Raw genomic sequence first — 17604 nt, 5'->3', positions numbered from 1 at the left:
CAGGATTGCTGCTGGTGTACCGTCCACCCTGCAGCCCAGCAGCTTCTCTGACCGAGCTGGTGGAGGTCATCTCGGCTGTGGCGTTGGAGGAGCCCAGAATGATAGTGCTGGGTGATTTCAATATCCATGCTGCGGCTGCCTCTAGTGTTCTGGCTCGGGACTTCATGGCCTCCATGACGACAATGGGGCTGTCTCAATTTGTTCTTGGCCCAACACATAGGGCAGGGCACACCCTCAACTTGGTTTTTGCTCCAGATGGAGGAAGGGGTGGTCTGTAGATGGGGGGTGGATGTCACCCCATTTTCATGGTCAGATCACTTCCTGATGAAGTTTAGACTTATGGCTCCGATCCTTTCCTGCAGGGGCGGTGGACAGATTAAGATGGTCCGCCCCTGGAGACTAATAGAATCCACAGGATTCCTGAATGTCCTGGGGGAGTTCCCAGTAGATAGAGCAGGTGACCCTGCTGAAGCCCTTGTCACGCTGTGGAACAGCGAGGTGTGTCGGGCTTTCAACACGGTTGCCCCCGAGCGCCCTCTCCAGCACTGTGGAGCCTGGCTTGCACCTTGATACACCAGTGAGCTAAGGGCAATGAAACAGGCTAGATGACGGTAGAGCGCAAAGTGGTGAAAGACGTGCTGTGAGGCTGATCGGGCACGAGTAAAACATCATAACCGTGCCTACTGTGTGGCGGTGAGGGCAGTGAAGGCGGCCCACTTCCCTGCCTCCATCGCATCCTCAAGTAGCCGTCCAGTGGAGCTTTTCCGTATTGCCAGGGGTCTGTTGACATCAACTCCAGGAAATGGAGTCTTAGACCCTTTGGAGGCCCACTGTGAATTGTTTGCAAGGCACTTTGAGGGTAAAGTTGCTCGCCTCCATAGCAGTCTTGATGCCCCATCCATATCTACTGTAGTCCCCAATGAGGTGTCCAGTGCAATGTCTGCTGCCACTTCTTGGGAACAGTTTCAGTTCATGCAGCCTGATAACGTGGACAAGGTGCTTGCAATGATGCAGCCAGCAACGTGTCCTCGCGACCCTTGCCCTTCTTGGCTTATTAAAGCTTGCCGAGGGGGTCTGACCGAGTGGATCCAGGGTGTGGTCAACGCATCATTGTGGGAGGGAGTGGTTCCAGCCACCTTTAAAGAGGCGGTGATCCGACCCTTCCTGAAAAAGCCCACCCTGGACCCATTGGTTTGTGACAACTACTGTCCGGTTCCAAATACCCCCTTCTTAGAGAAGGTGATTGAGACGGTTGTGGTGCAGCAACTGCAATACTCTTGGATGAAACAAATTATCTTGACCCATCCCAGTCTGGGTTCAGTCCTGGTTATGGGACTGAATCGGCCTTGGTCGCCCTGATGGATGACCTTTATCGGGAGAATGACAGGGGGAGTGCGACCCTGTTATTCCTCCTTGATCTCTCAGCGGCTTTTGATACCATTGACAATGGTATCCTTCTGGTGAGATGGATATTGGAGGCACTGTTTTACAGTGGTTCCGATCCTATCTCCAGGGTCGCTTTCAGAGAATAGCATTGGGTGATTGTCTTTTGGCCCCCTGGCAACTGTGCTGTGGGGTGGCGCAGGGTACCATCTTGTCCCGCATGTTGTTTAACATCTATATGAAGCCCTTGGGAGCAGTCATCAGGAGCTTTGGGGAGAGGTGTCAGAAGTATGTTGATGATACCCAGCTCTAGTTCTCCATAACATCTGAATTGGGAGAGCCTGTGCAAGCCCTGGACCGCTGCCTGGACTCGGTGGTGAGCTGAATGAGGGCCAATAAACTGAACCTGAATCCTAGCAAGATGGAGGAGCTGAGGGTTAGTGGTTCCAAGTTCAGATAATTGGTCAGTTGCCTGCTTTGGACAGGGTCATACTCCTTCTGAAAGAGCAGGTCCGTAACCTTGGGGTGCTCCTGGATCCATCTTTGTCACTAGAGGCCCAGGCGACCTAAGTGGCTAGGAGTGCCTTTTACCAGCTTTGCCTGGTGAGACAGCTGCAGCCGTTTCTGGACCAGGATAGCCTAACCACTGTTGTCCATGCACTGGTAACCTCCAGGCTGGATTACTGTAATGAGCTCTATGTGGGGCTGCCCTTGAGGTTGGTCCAGAAGCTACAGCTGGTGCAAAATGCAGCGGCAAGACTGCTCACTGGGGCAGGGTATCGCCAACATGTCATCCCATTTATTTATATATTAAATTTATTAGTTGCCCATCTGGCTGGTTATCCTGCCACTCTGGGCGACATACAACATAAAAACATACAATTTACATTAAAGCATAAAAAAATCTCAACCAATGATAATAAAACCTAACCCACCCCAAAAGCCTGCCTGAATTGCACTGGCTGCCCATTTGCTACTGGGCCAAGTTCAAGGTTCTAGTTTTGGCATCCAAAGCCCTATACAGCTCGGGACCAGGATACCTGAAAGACCATCTTACCCCTTATATGCCCAGTCAATCACTGCGCTCTGCAGGTGAGGGCCTTCTGCAGATACCATCTTATCAGGAGGTTCGTTCTGCACAATATAGGAAACGGACCTTTAGTGTGGCGGCACCTACCCCGTGGAATTCCCTCCCTTTGAATATTAGGCGGGCGCCATCTCTGCTATCTTTTCGGCACCTTTTGAAGACTTTCCTCTTCCAACAAGCCTTTTAGGTTCAGACCTTATCCCAGTCTGCGTCTGTGTTAGAATTGCTTAATATATATTTTAATAATGTTTTTAACCCTTTTTTAAAGTTGTTTTTTTAAAACGTTTTTAACGCTGTTTTTTTAATGTATTTTAAGATCTGTTTTTATGATGTTTTAAAGTGTTTTTAGTGCTTTGTTTGCCGCCCTGGGCTCCTGCTGGGAGGAAGTGCAGGATACAAATTAAATAATAAATAAATAAATAAATAAATAAAATATATGCATGTATAGATATATATACAGATATGCCCTGTGCCAGTGGACAGCCAGGTCAGGCACTGGCCAAGGGTCCCTTCGGCTAGGGCTGGCTGATGCTCCTCCTCTGTGATTCCTGCCATCATTGGGTTGTGGGATATGACTGGACAGTGGCATGGATCGCAGAGTGGGAGCTCCACTCTCTGAAGCAACACTACCCCTGCATGCACACACAGCCAGCACACGTCTGGTTGAACTACCTCTTATGTCACTGCATGAGCATGCTGCGCATGCATGCATGCCATCATCCAAGACGGTGGCGGGGGCGTCAACATGTCAGTACACATGCCAGCCATCTTGGGTGACGACAGGCATGCGTGCTGATGTGGCAATGCAAGAGGTGGCGTGACTGGATGTATTAAAGTGTGTGCGCAGGAGGGGGGCCCATGGCAGTCTGGTGCCCAATGGCCTGTGGCAGTCTGGTGCCCGACGTGTGTGTGTGTATTGCAACCAAGCGCAGTAATAACTGGTCTGTTAAGACTGGTAGTTGAAATAATACTGAAACTTAAGCGATGCATCCTAAATAGAGATGTGAAGGCCCAGAAAAATCCCAGAAAAATTAGGGGGGAAACTGTGGGGGGTTTTTTGTTTGTTTTTTTCCAAAGCCTTTTTTGTTTTTCTTCTGGAAAATTGGAAAAATTGTAAAAAATGAAGAAAAAAATGGATTATGGAATGTTTTATTTCAGCATGATTAATAAAATGTTTCATTGAATCTTGGTCCCCCCCACTTTTTTCCCCCTCAGTTCTTTTTATGGGAATGGATGCTTTATATCTGCTTGACACTGTGGAGGACTAGCAGAGACATAAATAATTTTCTTTGTTATTAATGTTGATGGTTTCTTCCGTTTTTTTTAGACTGATTTTTGCCTGCTCCTCATAAACTGGCAAAACGAAAGAGGTTCCTTACAGTTCAGGTGTTACTTAGAGTTCAGGATCTTGTAGATCCATTTGTTACAAAAAAAGTAAAAAAGTAAATTCAGTTTGTAATAACCAACTTGTACATAATTACATTTGATGTTCCTGAAGTAACAAAGTGACTTTCAATCTGTAAAAAATACTAATAAACTATAAACTATAAACCAATATTGCATTTTTCCATTTTTCTGAAAATTTCATTTTTTTCTGAAAAAAGAGAGGAAAAATGGTTTTTTCCCATGGCTTCAACATTGCTGGAAATTTTACATCTCTAATCCTAAAGCAGCCATGTGGCTTCCACTCAGGGAGCCATTACTAACTAACTGAGAACAGAGACAGGAAGAGAAGGAAGGAAGGGGAGGAGCAAAGCATGCAAAAACAACATATACTTTAGAGGAGGAATCAGCCAAGGGAAGAATAGATTGCCTTTCATTCAATTGTCCCACACAGGTTCAAGTCACTTGTAACATGTGTTGATACTTTATTCCCAACATGCCTGACATCATACAATGCCAAGGCATGGGAAAGTTCAAGCCACAGCTACAAAGGAAGAATCGGGAGTGTAGTCTAAGTGTACTCCCAATTCTTCCTTTGCAGCTGGAATTTGGCATCTTTTTATGTTGCTCTGTATGGCCACCTATCAAAGTGAGCAGCTGCTGGTTGGCCACTTCTGGATCTGGACCTCTGGTCGGATCTAGTTCTTTAACCCCAGTGTAGACAGAATCCATTGTAGAGTGTCTGCCCTACCTCATTACTTTGAACTGCTGCGATTCCAGGAATGACTACTCCACTCATTTTAAGCTTCTGTCTGCAACCATAAGGGGTAGAAAGTTCTTTCAAATGCCTGGTTTTAAGGGGAGGGACTTCTGAAGATGCTGACTCCCCCCTTCCCCTTTGAAGCAATAAAGACTAAAAAGTCACTCTTAAGAAACAGAATGCTGAATTGATCAGATACCACAACCATGTCTTGTAGGTGCATAGAATTCACAAAGGGGTAGCCAGTAGTCTAAATAACTGAACTAATAACAGTTAACTTCCCTTCTCATAATGGCAAAGAAGATAAAATGAATCATGATAAACTTACTTAGCTGGATGGGGTTCCTGGCATGTACGATAATGAATATACAGTCAGTTAAAGAAAGACACTTGTGTTTGCTGGCTTAAAGTATTTGCAGTGGAATTCAGTGCTGCTTATGCACAGGAGGAAGTCAAAGCTACCTTTCAGAACTTTCTGTACACCTGCTTCAAATCTGTTGCAAGAATTCCTTTAGGTTGTCAAAAGCAGATATGACTTTTAAAGATGTTTTTTTAAAAAAACAACAGAAATCAATTTAGACATTCAGAATTGCAACCCTACAAATTTCCAGGGCCCAAGGTTCATAATATTTAGCTGCTACAAACGTATGTCCAGTAAAATGACATAAGGGCAGAGAACACCAACCAAAATGTTTTGGAGGATTTTTCTCCCCCTAGGAAATACCTCTGTTGCTAGAATGGCCACTCATGTATCACCAGAAAAGAAGACATAAGATATGTGTCTGTAGATGCATGTTTAGAAAGAATTACTATCATTTGAATAGAAATATAGTACATCTCCCCCCTGTGACTGTGGTCCAGGTATTAACTGTTCAGGGTCCTCAGTCTCTCTTCTTAGGGTTCTTTTATGTTTAAACCAGACTTGGATATTTATTTATTTTATTTATTATTTCAATTTATATACTGCCCTTAGCGAAATAGCTCTCAGGGCGGTGAACAAACAAAATAAAATACAATATATCATAATAAAAATACAAAAACATATACAAACAAACAACGAAAAGCACAGCAAAAACAAAATAAATACTACAAAAATTAAAATACAGATTAAAAGATTTAAAAAGTTAAGAAGATTAAAATGCCTGGGAGCATAAAAAGGTCTTTACCTGGCGCCGAAAAGATGGAAGTGTACCTCTTCGGGGAGGCTGTTCCACAACTCAGGGGCCACCACAGAAAAGGCCCTAGATCTCGTAACCACCCTCCGGGCTTCCCGATATGACAACCCTTCAAACAGAAGGCTGTCCTCAGTAAGGTAGGCCATACAACCACCCTATATCTTGCTTAAGAGCTTCTGCATATCCCACACGCACACATTTTTTCTACAATCGAGAGTCATAGGATAGAATCAGATATAAGAAAGGTTTGGGATAACTGTTCACACCAGGAGAACTACAACACTTATGCTAAAAACAGAATCTGTCAGATTCCAACTCTGCTGGCAAGTGAAAAGGGTTCTAACATTGGCTGGCAATGGAGATTTATTGTCAGTAATACAGATGACAGTAATAATCAGTTCTTGTTTGTACACACTGCCAAATGCATCCACGGGTCAGCAACCTAACAGTGTGTTCCTATATGTGTCTACTCAGAAATAAGCCCCATTGCATTCAATGGGACTTACTCTCAGGTAAGTGAGTATAGGATTCCAGCTCATTCTGATCTGGCCTTCAGAAATAATCAAAAGCTACACGAAAAAGAAGCAACCAACGCAAAACTCATTGCAACCATTCAAGAGGTATGGGAAAACATTTTGCTGTTGTTAAGCATCAATCTTGGGCAGCTTCCAAAACAAACGTGATAAGATCCCAGTCATCACATCACAAGAGAGGTATTCACTCTCATGTTGTAAATCATCTCTGGAGTACTTCCTCCATCTCTGCACATATAGATAGATTCCTCTCCCTGCCTTCACTTTGTCCAAAATATGCTAAGAATGATATCTGCCCCAAGTTTCCTGCTTCAAGAACGTCTGGGCTGGCAAGGACATGAATCTCAGACAGCAGTTAGGAGTCTCTCTGTTCAAACAGAATCTGAAAGCTGGATTAGAATGAAAGAGTACAGATTAACCTGCAGGCTGGTTTTTAGTTTTGTTTTTTTAAAGATTTTTCCCATACCTGCACAGATAGCTAGACAACAGGTATATTTTTGTATCACATCAGTTATGGCATTCTTTCCCTTTTAAAATACATAGAAGCAGGTGCTCAATAAATTCATGTTTCCCATTTATGTTAAATGGGGGGGTAATCTGAGTTGAGATACATGTGAGTTCTTTATTACTGAAGCAGAATTGATCTTTTGTGACACAGCTGATTACGTACCACTTATGTATTTTGGATAAGACACTGTAAAATAACTCAAGGGAAGTTGGTGATATATTTATTTTTAATTTGGACCATTTATATAAATGAACATTGTCCATTGGGAAGGATCTGACTAACACTAGTCAACACTCTTGTGTAAAAAGTACAACATTCTACATGTCAACGTTCTTATATTTTATTCAGGGTGTTATTTATTTGAAAAAAAATATTTCAAAGGACATACTTCAGTGCTTTGGGTTGTGGTGTTGTACATACTTCTATTTTACTGTGCCACACATCTATTTCTTTCATGTAAAGCTGCAATCCTACCCACACTTACATAGGAATAAGACCCAACGAATTCATTGAGACTTACTTTTAAGCAGTCAGGCACAGGATGGCACTGCATTCATCCAAGTACACTACAGTAACAACTTACTTCCCACTTAATATGCATATTTGGCACTGTCATCCTTGTTTGTGGTATACTGCAAAATGGATCAACAGGAAGGAAGGAAAAATCTGATTTAGGAAGAAAGGTCATAGCTTTTGAGGAAGACTAACCCCACTCAGGCCCACATCAGTGAGATTTTTTTCACAATTAATGTGCTTACAATTTACTTCTCATTAGGGATGGGGAGAAAGTCAATGTAGTTCACATTTAAAGGTGAATATATCAAATTCACACTTTCCAAAATAATCTGAGAACCAAAAAAACAACCATTCCTTCAAAATTCTCAACTATCCAAATTTTGTGATGCAGTTATCCATGCAATCAGTGTTTACAAAAGTGTGTATATTAGGGGAAAGTGTGCATACAAATGAATATATTGTTTGTTTGTTTATTAAAGTTCCTCCCTCCCAGAAGGAGCCCAGGGCAGCAAACAAAAACACTAAAAATACTTTAAAACATATTAAAACAAAACATCTTTAAAAACATATTAAAAAGAAATTCCAGAACAGATGTTGTTGTTATATGCCTTCAAGTCGATTATAACTTATGGCAAATCTATGAATCAGCATCCTCCAATAGCATCTGCTATAAACCACCCTGTTCAGATCTTATAAGTTCAGTCTGTGGCTTTCCTTTATGGAATCAATCCATCTCTCGTTTGGTCTTCCTCTTTTTCTACTCCTGTTTTTCCCGGCATTAGGCTTGTTGAAAGAGGAAGATCTTCAGCAGACATTGAAAAGATAACAGAGATGGCACCTGTCTAATATTTAAGGGGAGAGAATTCCAAAGGGTTGGTGCCACTCCACTAAAGGTCCTTTTCCTACGTTGTGCAGAACAGACCTCCAGATAAGATGGTATCTGCAGGAGGCCCTCACCTGCAGACACAGTGATTGACTGAGAGATTCAATGGAGTTTTGAAGGGCATGATAAGAAGCTATGTTCAAGATCACCCACAAGACTGGGATGAACGTTTGGGATGCTTCTTATTTGCATACAGAGAAGTCCCTCGGGAGTCAACAGGCTTCTCACCCTTTGAACTAATGTTTACTAGAAAAGTGAGGGGACCTTTGGAACTATTAAAAAATTCATGGGAAGGAACTCTGGGAAAGTACAAAACTTCTGTAGTAGATTTTGTATTGGAATTCCGCAATAAATTAACATCAATGATGGAAGTAGTGAAAGAGAATTTGAGTCATGCACAGGAGAAGCAAAGTTACTGGTATGACAGAACAGCCAGAGAACGTGTGTATGATGTGGGAGATATGGTTATGGCGTTCATACCCAGGAAACATGACAAATTACAGGCTAACTGGGAAGGACCATATACCATCAGAGAAAGGCTTGACACAGTGACATATGTAATCACCACAGACCAATTAAACAAAAGCAAAGTGGTTCATGTAAATATGGTGAAGCCTTACCATACCAGGGATGCAAAGGTGTTGCAAGTTACCTTATTCCCTGAGGGAAGTGGGCCTGAACTTCCAGATTTGGTACAGGAAAGCAAAGACAAAGGAGGGGTAGATCAAGTGGAATGGTCAGAGGAGGTAGAGGAGGAAGTAAAAGAAGAGATTTTTGAAAACCTATAGGAATCTCTTTAGCAACAAACCTGGCCGAACCAGTATAGTTATACATTCCATTGATACTGGAGATCATGCCCCAATCAGATCTGTTCCGTACCGTGCGAATGGGAAAGTTTTGAATGAGATCAAAAAGGAGGTGGAAGATATGCTGGAATTAGGAGTGATCAGGGAATCCATCAGTCCCTGGGCCTCAAGTATTGTCCTGGTTCCGAAAAAAGATGGAACGACAAGGTTTTGCATTGATTATCGGCTAATCAATAAAATTACTGTCCCAGATGCGTATCCTATGCCTAGGGTAGACACAATGTTAGAGTTATTGGGGGCAGCAACCATTATCTCTACACTAGATCTCTGTAAAGGATTTTGGCAAATGGAACTAGACGAGCAATCCAGAGCCAAAACTGCCTTCAGTACACCAGATGGGTTATATGAGTTTGTGACCTTACCCATGGGACTAAGGAACTCACCAAGTTCATTTCAGAGGCTAATCAATACTGTGTTGCGAGGCATGTCAGATTTTGCAGTGGCCTATATCGATGACGTGGCCATTTTTAGCAAGTCGGTGCCTGAGCATGTCCAACACCTGACAACAGTATTGGAGGCCTTAAGAAAAGCAGGCCTCACAATAAAAGCTAAGAAATGCCAGTTTGGACTAAAGGAAGTAATCTATTTAGGACATAAGGTGGGGAGTGGGAAAATCACCCCCTTATGGAGCAAGGTGGAGGCAATACAAGTGTGGCCAATCCCCTTAACCAAAAAACAAGTAAGGGCATTTCTGGGTGTGGCTGGATTTTATAGGAAGTTTGTGAGAAATTTTGGGGAAATAGCAACCCCCTTGCATGAATTAACAAAGAAGAAGTGTTCTGAGCGTGTGGTATGGACGGATGAATGTCAGAAGGCTTTTGATCTGCTGAAGCAAGCCTTGTGCCAAGGACCCATATTAATAGCACCAGACTATGAGCAACCATTCATCGTGGCTACAGATGCGTCAGACCTCGCGCTGGGAGTCGTCTTGCTGCAGGAGAGAGAAGGCACCAGACATCCAGTGGCGTATCTGAGTCGCAAGCTGACGCCGAGGGAGAAAAACTATTCGTCGGTCCAGAAGGAGTGCCTAGCGGTCGTGTGGGGACTGAACAAGTTGTGCCCATACGTGTGGAGACGAAGATTCACAGTGACTACGGATCATCGGGCCTTGTTATGGTTGCAGACTATGAAAAACCATAACACTATGCTGCAGAGGTGGTCCTGGGCCCTACAGGACTATCAAGTGGACTTCCAGTTCATCAAAGGCAAGGACAATGTACTGGCCGATGATCTTTCAGGTCTTTCATGTTAGTGAAAATAACATACAGAAATGCATTATAGTAGGAGAAATTGCTTGCAAAAAATGTGTACATCAATGTGTTTATTAGGAGAAATTCTCACTTAAAATGCTGAAGAACTTTCATGTCGATTTAAAAAAAAATTGGAAGTTGCTGCAGAAATGTGAAGAACTGAATTTCAGATAGGACAAGTGAGAAGCAGAGAGAACTGAAAGAGAGGAATCTTTCCATTCCGACTTCTCAATGTATAAATGAGTCTCAGAGATACAATCTAGCTAAGACTTAACATCAATCCGCATATTTGTAACTTGTCCCTATGACAGTGCCTTGAGAAGAACCTAATATTCCTTTCCTGGAAGTTTGTTATCTTCTTTTCTAATTTCATCTATTAAACATGTGTATTGGTTTAAGCACACTTCATAGGAAGCAAGCTCCAGCCTACTCAGACCTTGGAGCTACTTCTTTACGTGAGATCCCAAGCAAAACAAACTGGGAATGTCCTCACAACTGGATCATGTGAGGAGGGTATATCATGCACTCAGACCCCAGTCAGGGAAGTTTATTTCACAATAAATATGCTTACAATTTGGCTGATATCCTTTAATTTAAAACAAAGCTCTTCCTGTAAAGGATTAGCTTTCATGAATATTTGTGGGGTAAAATCACTTCTTTCAACTTTTTTTTTCTTTTTAGTCATGCTAACCAGACTCTGCACATTGAAACTAGAGAAGTACCGAGTGGCCACCACCTTGAGATATTTCACCAGCAAGGCTGATAGGTAGTAGGATGAAGCAGCCTGCTTCAGGTGTCATTGTTGAGGAGTGTTTGTGCAAATGAAGGAACCCCTAGAGCAGATCTGGGGGACATACAGCCAGAGGAGAGGGAGGGGACATTCCATTGCATAAGTAGAAGTCATTCTATGAGTGCAATGGCTTTGTTGGACACAACCCAACATGTCTGGAGCTAGTGCTATTGTATTCACTGGCATCTTCAAAATATTTTGGCTGCCTTCACCATTCCTCACATTCTTCATAGGAGGAACATTCAGGTTTATTTTGAATTTTGCACACAGTGATATTTTGGCAGTAACTTTAAGTTTAACCCCAAAAAGAAGATCCTCCATTTCTCTGGTCATCATGTGAAAGACATACAAGTGGTACATGCACTGGTGGCTGGGGGCTCCATGTCAGTGGAACAGTGGGATATGCTTTGGGTTTTAGTCCAATCTTCCAAGGAGCTGTCCATGCAATGGTCACCCCTGCAGTGCTGTGTTCCTATCACAGCCCCTTTATTGATGATTGAATTTACACAGCCTTTACCAGACTGATGCCCTCCAGATGTTTTGGACTACAGTTCCCATCAGCCCCAGCCAGCATGACCAATCGTCAGGGATGATGGGAGATCAGAGGGGAACCACATTGCCTATCCCTAAATAAATATTTTTTTTCACAGTCGCTCTCATTGCATAGCACTGTCCCTCAATTCTCTGTTTTACCCATTTCAAGATCCATGCCCCTTTTATAAAATTCAGTTGCGCATGTTTTTAGCAGGGTATGGTCAGAGTACTATGCTTAGTGGAAGGTGCTGCAGTGGTCAAGTTCTACTTAGTCCTCTGGTTGCTGACAAGAGTTAAGAACTATTTTGCCATGAGTACTCAACATCTTGATAGCACTTTCCCCAAAAGCCACATTTTGAAATCACTTCCTCACATTTGATTCCAATGTAATGCAGAATGTCTTGGCACACATTTTATCTCTAACAGTCGATAAATAAGAACAAATCTTTGCGGTTAGATCGATGGCATTGCACAAATATGACATCAACAACATAGTGCAGTTTGAGATATTTTCCTTAACAAGGGCGTCACCTTAATTCAAAGTACACTGGCTCGAACCAACTGACTCCAAGTATTATTTTCCATATGTGAGATTTGTACATGTAGAATATAAGATTCCATTTGTACTAAGTGGGAAGCTGGGATTCACATAACCAAAGTCAAATGAGTATGCTGAGAATATGTGTGGAATAGATTTTGAGTGGCTTTCACTGGGTTTCACAACAGACATAAGGGTCCATTCTTACACTGAAAGTGTATGCCTAAGTTTTTTTGTTAGGACTGAATAAATCTGGCCTCTCAAAATTATCCATACTATTTATGGCTGGAAAAATGACGGTATGGTGTGTGGGGTGGGACATTTTGCATAACAGGCTCACTTGGTGGGGACTGGGGTGGAGGCACTATGTTTGCTAGCTTCCTGGCAGGTGGGTTGCTGTTGCTTACTGGGAGGCAGAGAGGCAAGGCAGCGGTGAAGTTGGTGCGGTGTAAATTCCCTGGTGGAGCCAATCTGGCACTCCTATTGGTGCATCTAGACTATGCCAGCCTCCCTGCTGCCTCACCCCATATCCTTTTCTACGCAGTAAGCAACAATGATCCACCTGCCAGGAAGCTAGCACAGTGAGAGCCAGTGTGGTGTAGTGGTTAGAGTGTCAGACTGGGACCTGGGAGACTAGGGTTCAAATCCCTGCTCACTGGGTGAACTTGGGCCAGTCATTGTCTCTCAGACTAACCTACCTCACAGGGTTGTCGTGAAGAGGGAAAACCTCATGTTTGTATGCCACCTTGACCTTTCCTGGAGGAAAGGTGGAATGTGACAACAACAACAACAACAACAGTTCTGCCCAACCCAGCAAGACGCTTCTGGCAAATATTTCCTGGGGCAGGTGGCATTTTTAAACAGCTTAGGTATGGGCAAAAATTATCAGAAAAAAAATCAGAAAGAACTTTTCTGAGACTTTTCTGAGAAAGCCAGTGTGATATAATGGTTAGGGTATTGGACCATGACTGGGAAGGCCAGGGTTCAAATCCCCAGTCACCCTGAAGCTCACTGGGTGACTTTGGGCCAGTCACTGTCTCTCAGCCTAACCCACCTGACAGGGTTGTTGTGAGGATAAAATAGAAGGGAGAACCATGTACACTACGTTGAGCTCCTTGGAAGAAAAGTGGTATATAAAAGTTTAATAATAATAATAATAATAATAATAATAATACACTTAATGTTGATTGAAATTCTATTGTTAGCTCATATTGATGGGTAGACGAACCAATAGGCTAAAAGGGGAGGACTGGAAGCTTTTTGCTTCCTTCAACAATTTATTGGGTTGAATCCACAATTGTGCTAAAAAATTCCTCACCCTACACAAGAATGGAGAAGCTGAGAGGGCCATTCTGCTGAATATTTTCCAGGTAGGCCTGGAACTCTACAGCGTCAATAGTTTAGGAAATAGTTTAAGAAAGTCTTGAACAAATACAGTACTCAGAATACTCTTTTCTGAGAAACTTTGGCTCAGTTCTGGATTTTATTTTGTTTTTTAAAACTAAAATATATGTAGCGCATCTGTGACACAAACATATATGTACACTCAACAACAAGCCATCACTGGAGGCAGCTCTCTGTTAAGGGTATGCTTAATAGCAAACCTGGATTTACTGCTCTGTAAACAACCCATCAAACCACTTAAAAAAGCAAAACAAACCCTGAATTTTGAGAGGATGGATTAAGTGGATTAGCATGATTGGAGATAAATGGCAAAGTGGTTCATGTCTATTGCCAGGGCTCAGCTAATCACTCTAAACCATTTGGGGAACTTTGGGCCTTCTTCAACGAACGTTTTGCGCTTGCACAAGAACTAACTCTAGTACAGTGGGATTTCCCCCTCTCCTCACCCCATGTGTGCTCCACACTATCCCCAAACCAGCTCTGGAGGGTTGAGGAAACCCCCACAACAGATTTAAGGCCCATGCAGAGGGGAAGAGAGGGGGAGATCGTTCTATCTCGCAAGGAGAAATCCTTGTGCTGAGAAAACCTCAGCCTTGACACAAGGCTGAATACAACCCTTTGCGATGACATAGTAAATGTGGAGTCAGACTAAGCTAGACTCACAACAAAGCAGTAACCACAACCACTTTGCCTTATGCCAACCTTCATTGAATTCATACCTTTAACACACCGAACTTGACTCAGGTATGTGTCAAAACACCCAGCAAGATCAGAGCTTGGAAGATTACTTTTAAAAAGTAATAAATTACAGTTATAATTACATGGCCCAAAAAAGTAGCAATTACCGTTACTACAATATCTCTGAAAGTGACTGATTACTTTTTTTCAAAAGTAATCACTACAATTACATTTCAGTTACTTTTTTAAAAAAAATGTCTACAAGGTGCTGGTCTTGGCTGCTGCACATCTAAGTAGCCTAAAACAACATTAAAAATAAACACACACATACAGAGATAGTAGAATAATTCTTTTTAATCCATAAGATAGCAATGGTGGTCTCTTCGCTGGTAAGGGAGGTGGGAAGGGAGGCAGAGACCACTGCTCAGATCTTTGCACGTCAAACCAAGTGCAACCCCCCACTCAGCCAGCAAGCATAATCTCTCCCACTTAACCACCTCCTGGACCCTGCCCTGCCACCAACTAAGGGACACTCACCCAAGCAAACATTTTCCTGAGATGCAAAAAAGTTAAAATACTGCAAATACAGCACAGTAGCCAGAGAGGATGTTGGAGGCCACTTTGTGTGCCAAGTGCAAACACAGTATTCACACACACACATACACACACACACACACACACGTTGTCATCTTTCACCTCCACAGTTCTTTAACTCCATTCTACTGCTGCCTTATTCTCCTCCTTTATCCATGTTCTTGCCCTCCGGCTCCTTTTCCCCTCCACTCCATTCTTCACTACCACCATACATTTTTTAAAACTGTGTTTTCTCCACTCCACCCGTCTCACTGTCCTCCCCCCCCCTCATCACTTCCTACCCACCCACAGAGCATGAGGGAAGAGCGACGCTGCACAGAAGCCCAGTTTGAGGCACATGATTTTCATCCACAAATCAGAGGAGCAGAAGACTTCCCCTGGTCCCCCCCCTCCAAAGTAATGCCCAAAAGTAATGCTGGAAACATTATAATTACTTCACAAAAGTAATAAAATTACTCCTATTAAAATCAAAATGTAAAGAAATTACCCACTTGTTCCTCAAAAAAGTAATGAATTACAAGTAATTTGTTACTTGTAATGAACTACTTCCAAGTTCTGAGCAAGATCTCAGATGGATTCAGTAGCCAAAAGCACAACTGAATTGTTAAAAAATTGTATCCTTAAATTTTTGGTTAATCTGCAGCAGATTTACAGGCAATCTGTGTGTGCAGCTGACTCACATGGTATGCATAAAGTCATCCTAGGATTGCAGGTTGAGGAAATCACATCTGAGTACTCCCTTTCCCACTCCAACAAACACCTCCTGGCACGTGGAAGACTTAGCATGTCAGGAAGAAGGGCTCCAGGTAAGCTTGCCAATTCACGAGGTTTCTATGTGCAGGGAACACAGACAGATACTATGCTGTGCATAGACTATCAGACAGAAACAGAGATCTCTACAAATAACACTGAAACTAGATCAAATGCTATAAGGGCCAAAATGGGGTGGGATGAAGAACCTATCTACATCTAACTGAAATCTGAAAGGCACCTACAGTTTTGATATTTTGTTGCCTGCTGAAAACATTTTTGTTTAGCCAAACATTTTCTGAGAATTAATTTGAATCAGCATTGGTCATTTGTTCTGTATCCCAGGATTTTATAATTTTATGACGTTTCAATGGTTTTTTTGTACATTACTATGATTTTTTAATGTGTTGTCAACTGATAAATATTTTTTATAAATAAAAAACACAAAAAGACAGCCAGAGTAAATCTTTAAAAATGTAGGAAACAAGGGACAGGATGTCAAGAAAGGGTTAGGCTGAACTGAAATAAGGAAAAGTGTAATCTTCATACAGATGCGCTTGACCCCAGGTGCACTTTTCATTGTGTAATTTATACATAAGTAGACATACAGGGATGTCCTTCTAGGTCATTGTCACACATTTTAACCTGCACAATGTTCCCAAATTTCAGCCAGTTACCACTTACCATTTTCCCTCTGGAAACAAAAAGCCACTGTGGCCCAGAACATACCCATCTTACTCAATATGCATGGAGAAGGGGCCAACACATACCATTCAGAAAAATTCTACCTCATCTGCATAAATTCTTCTTCTTCTTCTTCATCTGGATCATGGTGCTTTGGTAATGTCAAGCACACTTGTGGTGACCAAATGAAAAAAAAAGTATCTGGGGTACAAAGTGGCTCCATCCTTCCATTGGAAATCTCATTGGAGTCCAAATTATACAGCCACAAGAGTGTTCTAAAACTGTTCTAAAAGCCTCACAGCTGCTGGGCTTGGCTAATAAGAGGGCCACACCCACACCAGACTTGATTTCACTTGAGACAGTCATGGCTTCCCTCAAAGAATCCTGGGAAGTGTAGTTTGTGAAGGGTGCTGAGAGGAGACTCCTATTCCCCTGAGAGAATGGTTTAACAGTCAGCCACTCTGATTAAAGGTCTGTGAGAGAAACAGGGCGTCTCCTAGCAACTCTCAGCATCCTTCACTAACTACACTCCCCAGGATTCTTTGAGAGAAGCCATGATTGGCTTTGAGCCATGGCTTTGAGAGAAGCCATGATAAATTGTTTTAAATTGTTTTTAAAAGATGTGTTTTTAAATTTGTATATTTGTTTTTAATGTTCTTAGTTGTTGTAAACCGGCCACAGAGCTTCGGCTATGGGGCGGTATATAAATACACTAAATAAATAATGATTGTCCAAAGTGTAATAGAGGCCTGGTGTGGATGTGACCAGGGACAGCTTTGTTTTAAATTTGGGTGGGAGGTAGGGTTGCCAGGTTCAGGCCCTGAGACTGATCCTGTATCTTTAGGAGAAGAGAAAGTCAGCCAAGTGCCGGTGTTCTTGCAACATTGTAATGGGAAAAACCACAAGGTAGAATTGTCCCTTCCCCCTGCCCAACTGTGAAAGATACAGAAGACATCTTGGTTGGCAGGCCCAGCCTGGTCAGTTTTACCATCCTAATCATGATTGCATAGGAGTATATCCGATTCAACTCAATAATTATACAAATGATCAGACCTGCCTTTTCCCTCCTTCCCCTTTCCTCTCCCTTTCTCCTCCCCCTTCTTCCGCCTTCCCTGCCCACTCCAGCCCTCCATCCCCCCCCAGTCAGTTTTACCTATCCTAAGCATGATTGCATGGGAGTAAATCCCACTGAACTCAATAAACATGCAAACGACCACATCTGCCCTTCTTCTCCCCTCCCCCTCCTGCCTGCTCCCATCCCAGTCCTCCCCTCTGCCTTTCCACCCCT

The 17604-nt window shown here is 42.7% G+C and overlaps 1 protein-coding gene across 3 annotated transcripts in view; it reads right to left on the bottom strand.

The window, feature by feature from the left end:
* Positions 1-17604, bottom strand: part of SEMA3D (semaphorin 3D) — a 241906-nt gene that overhangs the window by 190090 nt on the left and 34212 nt on the right. Inside the window, exon 1 of one of the 3 annotated variants that reach the window (XM_061582312.1) lies at positions 16403-16425. The exons of the other annotated variants lie outside the window; for them this stretch is intronic. Within the exon in view, the coding sequence (XP_061438296.1) occupies positions 16403-16405 (3 nt within the window). The 5' untranslated portion in view covers positions 16406-16425. Of the gene's footprint in view, positions 1-16402; positions 16426-17604 lie in introns of those variants that run through there. 3 annotated transcript variants of the gene reach the window in all.

The sequence above is a fragment of the Rhineura floridana genome, chromosome 8 (genome assembly GCF_030035675.1).
Source record: "Rhineura floridana isolate rRhiFlo1 chromosome 8, rRhiFlo1.hap2, whole genome shotgun sequence".
NCBI classification, from domain to species: domain Eukaryota; kingdom Metazoa; phylum Chordata; class Lepidosauria; order Squamata; family Rhineuridae; genus Rhineura; species Rhineura floridana.
Note: the sequence above shows the minus strand (reverse complement) of the source record. Positions and strands in the feature narration are given on the sequence as shown.